At 40.3% G+C, this 5,499-nt stretch overlaps 1 protein-coding gene across 1 annotated transcript; it reads left to right on the forward strand.

The window, feature by feature from the left end:
* The first annotated feature begins 2,034 nt into the window (after positions 1 to 2,034).
* On the forward strand, positions 2,035 to 4,893 carry PABPC4L (poly(A) binding protein cytoplasmic 4 like). Its single transcript, XM_045997437.1, has one exon. It carries the CDS (start codon positions 2,843 to 2,845, stop codon positions 3,953 to 3,955), a length of 1,113 nt encoding a protein of 370 aa, XP_045853393.1. The 5' UTR covers positions 2,035 to 2,842; the 3' UTR covers positions 3,956 to 4,893.
* Positions 4,894 to 5,499: the final 606 nt, after the last annotated feature.

Raw genomic sequence — 5,499 nt, forward strand, 5'->3', positions numbered from 1 at the left:
TATAATGAGTAGAATAGATAGGAAGGAGCATATTGGTGGTAATTTAACAAATTGAGGTTTGTACCTATTGCATGTAAGTTGATTAGAGTCAAAAAATATAGTACTGAATTCTGAATTTGGAAACTCTTTTTTATTTTTCATAATATGCTGGGTGAAGATCACACAAAGTAAAATGGGAAAACCCGTGAGTTCTTGAATATTTCGGTATCTTGCTATACCTGAATTACTATTATACAAAGACCTAATGTGATCTTAGGCATATTTCCTAGAAATAGTCTTGAGACAAAATTCTTGGGAAAAATGTAGTTAGAAACTTTCTTTTAAAAAAATTGATAATATTGAGTATGAAGAATTCTATTTACTTTAAACAATGCCAAAGTAGCATCTGAATTTTTAAAGCATATGCTGGAATGTTGTTGATATTCATTGATGTATCTATTATCTACATGACTGGTCTTTCTTCCTTCTTTCTTTATTTTTTAAAGGTTTTGCTTATTTGAGAAAGAGAGGGAGCATGAGCAGGAGGGAGGGGAAGGAAGAGAGGAAGAAGCAGACTCGCTCATCACTGAGCAGGGCGCCTCATGTGGAACTCAATCCCAAGATCCTGGGATCATGACCTGAGCCAAAGGTAGATGCTTAACTGACTGAGCCACCCACATGCTCATCTTTTTTCCTTTTTTAAATTGAAGCCTTAAAGATATGGCTGAAGAAAAGATTATTTATTTGAACTAACGATTTCACAGGAGCAACACATAATAATAAACTTCACAAACAGAAGCCATTAATCAGGATTAATTTGGGAGGAATCACAGACCCATTATTCAATTTTAGATATGCTAAAAGCAATTTTGGTTTTAATGTTTGTTGTTGTTGTTGTTGTTGTTGTTTTAATGTACTACTAATTGCTAGAATATCATTATATCATGAAGGAGAAATATATTTTTTCTTGTTCTTACATTAGAAAAGATGCCACTACGGGGATTCACTAATTTAACTTTAAGCCTTATTATTTAGCATAGTTCACAGAGCAGCAGAATTTGCATCACTCAGGAGCCTTTTAGAAATGGAATTTCCTGTCCATTCCAACTTTCTGAATCAGAATTTGTTTTTAGACAAAATCCCCAGGTGATTCCTATGTCCATTAGAGTTTGAAAAGCCTTACATAATTAGCTTTATATAAACTGATCCACCCAATTCCATTTTGTTTGTAATAATCCTTAAGATGAGTTATGATACACATTTTAAGGTTTTATGAGAATGATGTTAAGAAATTTATTTAATGGTAGGGGAAATAAAATCATTATTACTGAAAACCTGGACTGTCAGATACTGTTAGACATTCCAAATTAATTCATTAAATCCTTACAATACTCTCTGAGGTAAGCAACACTATCTTCATGTCCCTGGGCATGAAAAACAGCCTCAGGCTAAACACCGCATCTATTCCATAGTCAATAAATAGAATAAACATTGAACAACCCATTTCTGAAAGTCCCTCAGTTAGGCCTAGAAATAAAATGGGCATGGCCCCTACTATCACAGAATTACAAGGGTAGTGTTAGGTTTCTGAGAGGGAAATCAAAACGTTCTTAAATTACTTAGGGAAAACGTCTATTTGGAAAGAGTATTTAAACTGATTTCTGAGAAGTACATTTTTGTAAAGGTGGCCCTGAAAAAAAATAAGTCAGTCTATCATGGATTTTAGTAAGAGGAACCAAGCAGTAACTTGAGGCTGGAACTTGGCAGGAATACTGCAGAACTTTGTAGCACAAGGTGAGGATGTTGGGCCTCATTCACGAGTCAAAGGAAGGCAGTGGAGGATGATAAGAAGTGACAAGCCCTGATCCACGTTTGGAAAAGATCCTTCGCTGAGACCGGTGCAAATCCCTGCAGGCGGGTGGGTTTATTAGGGCCACTCCCCTAGTCAGCCTTTCTCCACCCAAGTCACCGCCTCCTGCTTCTCCGCGTAACTGTCTGAGGGAGGTGGGAAATGTGTGAGAGGGGCGGGGGGAAGAAGAACATTCTCAAAAAATATTAAAAAGAAAACATCCCACTTGGCAGCGGGTGCGCGGGAAGTTCAGCGCGCGAGTTCCGGGTTTCCCGCCAGCCGCCAGCCCGCCCCCCGCCGGCCGCAGCTCGGGTGAGCCCCCAGCCCCAGCTCGGCCGCAGCCTGCTGGGCCGCGTCGGTGGGTCCGTCCGCTTCCCCCTTCCATTCGTCCATCCCCAGGCGCCGCGCCGGGTCGGCCCTGCGGAGAGTGGCTGGGGTTTGCTAGGGCGCCCGCGGCCCGCATTGGCCCCAGCGGCGCCTTGGCCGTGGCGCTTGCAGAACTCGGCCTCCGGCGGGTTCGGGTCTTGCCGGGGCCCTGCGTCCTCCGCCCCCACTGCGCGTCCGGAGGAGCCGCCTCTAACGCCACTTGTGGAGTTCTTCCCCCGGCGGCTGTAACTTTACACCAGCCTGAGAGAGGCCTATTTTCATTCAGAAACCAGCAACCAGGGTGCCTGTAGAGAACGCTCAGATGGAGGGCCAGCCCACCCCTTGAAGATTTCTCACAGATTGATGGGGAAGGAACGTCTTGCCCTGCTAGCCTTTCTTTGCGATTTCAGAATTCTGCTGCTATCATACAGTTAGAGCCGAATTGGTTGCTTGCGGGGGCGGGGAGGTTTTTGATGAGGCTATTGCCTAACCTGCTGGAGCTGTCCCTGAACCCTCCTCTAGGCCTCTAAGCCCTGATCCTCAGGCCAACACGCGTGAGCCCGGCCCAGACCGTGGCCTGGTCACCTTGCTGCTGGAATCGTTCCAAGCGCTGCTAGGGACAGGCTCACGTGGGGGAGGAGCAAAGAGATGAACGTAGCAGCCAAGTACCGCCAGGCATCCCTGTATGTGGGTGATCTCAATGCAGATGTCACCGAGGACCTGCTGTTCAAAAAGTTCAGCGCCGTGGGGCCTGTACTATCCATCCGCATCTGCAGGGACCTGGTCACCCGCCGCTCGCTGGGCTATGCCTACGTGAACTTCCTGAAGCTGGCTGATGCCCAGAAGGCCCTGGACACAATGAACTTTGACGTGATAAAAGGTAAACCCATCCGTCTCATGTGGTCTCAGCGTGATGCCTACTTAAGGAAATCTGGCGTTGGAAACGTGTTCATCAAGAATCTAGACAAATCTATTGATAACAAAACCCTTTATGAACATTTTTCAGCTTTTGGGAAGATCCTGTCCTCCAAAGTGATGACTGATGATCAAGGCTCTAGGGGCTATGCATTTGTGCACTTTCAGAACCAGATCGCGGCTGACAGGGCCATCGAGGAGATGAATGGGGCCCTGCTTAAGGACTGCAGGCTGTTTGTTGGCCGATTCAAAAACCGTAAAGATCGGGAAGCCGAGCTCCAAAACAAGGTCAATGAATTCACCAATGTTTACATCAAAAACTTTGGCGATGACATGGATGATGAGAGACTGAAGGAAGTTTTTGGTAAATACGGCAAAACCCTGAGTGTTAAGGTGATGACAGATTCCAGTGGGAAATCCAAAGGCTTTGGCTTTGTGAGTTTTGATAGCCATGAGGCTGCCAAAAAAGCTGTTGAAGAAATGAATGGAAAGGACATAAATGGACAACTGCTTTTTGTAGGCCGGGCGCAAAAAAAATCAGAGCGGCAGGCTGAGTTGAAGCAAATGTTTGAGCAGATGAAACAGGAAAGATTTCGGAGAAGCCGGGGCATGAAGCTCTATATTAAGAACCTCGATGATACCATTGATGATGAAAAACTGTGGAGGGAATTTTCTTCATTTGGATCAATTAGCAGAGTCAAGATAATGCGGGAAGAAGGGCGAAGCAAAGGGTTTGGGTTGGTCTGCTTCTCTTCTCCTGAGGAGGCCACTAAAGCAATGGCTGAGATGAATGGGCGAATCTTGGGCTCCAAGCCACTCTACATTGCCCTGGCCCACAGGCCCTAGGAGAGAAAAACTTACTGCACCAGCCAGTGTTTGCAGCAGGTGTTGGAATGATAGTGATCTCTGCCTGAATTATCCTGAGAAAATTCCAAATCCCAGCTGATGGCCTCTTAATTTAGTAAACTCTGTGGTAAAAGGTTTTGTATACAAAGCTATTTTTTCTTGTGTGGAAAAAATAAATGAATCTTGGAAGCTTGATTCATTTTACAGAGGCACATCTTATAATTACAATATTGTGTATTTCTCTGATTTTGATTTAGTATTTGTAGCAATAAGTATAATTAGATATATTTTTATTACATTTTGAACCGCATGAAGTGAGGTAATTATTGGGTTTATTCATATTTTCTTTCTTATTTTAGAATGTTGCTATCTTTAATTTCTTCTATGAAAATATGCTAAAAATAGTTCTTATAACTAAGAATCACAAAGTAATTTATTTTCATAAACAAATTTTCTAATTTCTCATCCAAGCTTTTTAAAGAAACCAAAGGTTTAAGAATGGCTAGTATAAATTCAATATCTAATTTCATTTTGAATTAATGTTTAAAGTAGTAGGAAATAGTTGAATTTCTTTTGAAGTTATATCCTGACATGGTTGTTTTCTGATGGCTGGAATTAATGATGGAGATTTTTTAATGTTGCCTACAAACCTGATTTATAGGGCATTTTGCTCTTCTTTCCATTGGTAGACTATATATAATTCATGTGCTTGATAATTATCAAAATTGGGACTTGAGTAGTAAAACTTTAATGTCTATATTCCTTAAGTTTTAAACTTTTATCAGTTAAGGTGAGAAAAGTTGACTTGGTCTTAATTCTCTTCATACCTATACAGGTTAGTATTATGCCTTAAGTTTTTCCCAGACACCAATATTATAAAAGTCATATATAGAAAATATAGAAATTCTGTTTAACAACTCTTTTTCAATCTCTATTTTATATTTTTTGATGTAATGATACTGTCTCAGGGTTGAGAAAAGTATGTTTCTTTATTTTTATGAACTCATGTCTCTTTTTATTAGAACATGAGAGAAACATAACCCATTAAGATTCAGTTTTAACCTCAATTTGTCAGAAGCTCACTAACTTTCTGGTAAATTGAAATTACATTAATTTGCTTATTTTCTAGAATAATTTTTAGTCCCATTACCAGACCTCTTTTTCTTTTACACTTGATTTGTGTTACTTGATTTACTATGTGCTATTTAAAATCCACCTTGGAAACAGAGACAAGAGTTATTTATTAACATTTAAATAATTACTTTTAAAATTCTGTTTTACCAATGGTGTCTGGAATAGGTTTGTTGTTCTCATTATTTCTATTTTATTTATTTATTTTTTTACTCTGCTTAGAGGTTTCCTGCAACCATGTATTCAAAGCTTGTTTCTTATATTATCAGTACAAAAGATATATTAAAAGATTGTCTTTGGCAATAGTTTAGCTATGAAAGAATAAGAAAATCTGTTTCTATTTATTTTTGTATATACTATATGTTTGTTCATGGCACATTTTCTAAATTAAAAGTCTCTTTTAGACATTGAAA

Source organism: Meles meles, chromosome 2 (assembly GCF_922984935.1).
Source record: "Meles meles chromosome 2, mMelMel3.1 paternal haplotype, whole genome shotgun sequence".
Taxonomy (NCBI): domain Eukaryota; kingdom Metazoa; phylum Chordata; class Mammalia; order Carnivora; family Mustelidae; genus Meles; species Meles meles.

What these genes read in the sequence shown, in the direction of transcription:
- PABPC4L (XM_045997437.1), top strand. Translation starts at nt 2,843, where the DNA reads ATGAACGTAGCAGCCAAGTACCGCCAGGCATCCCTGTATGTGGGTGAT.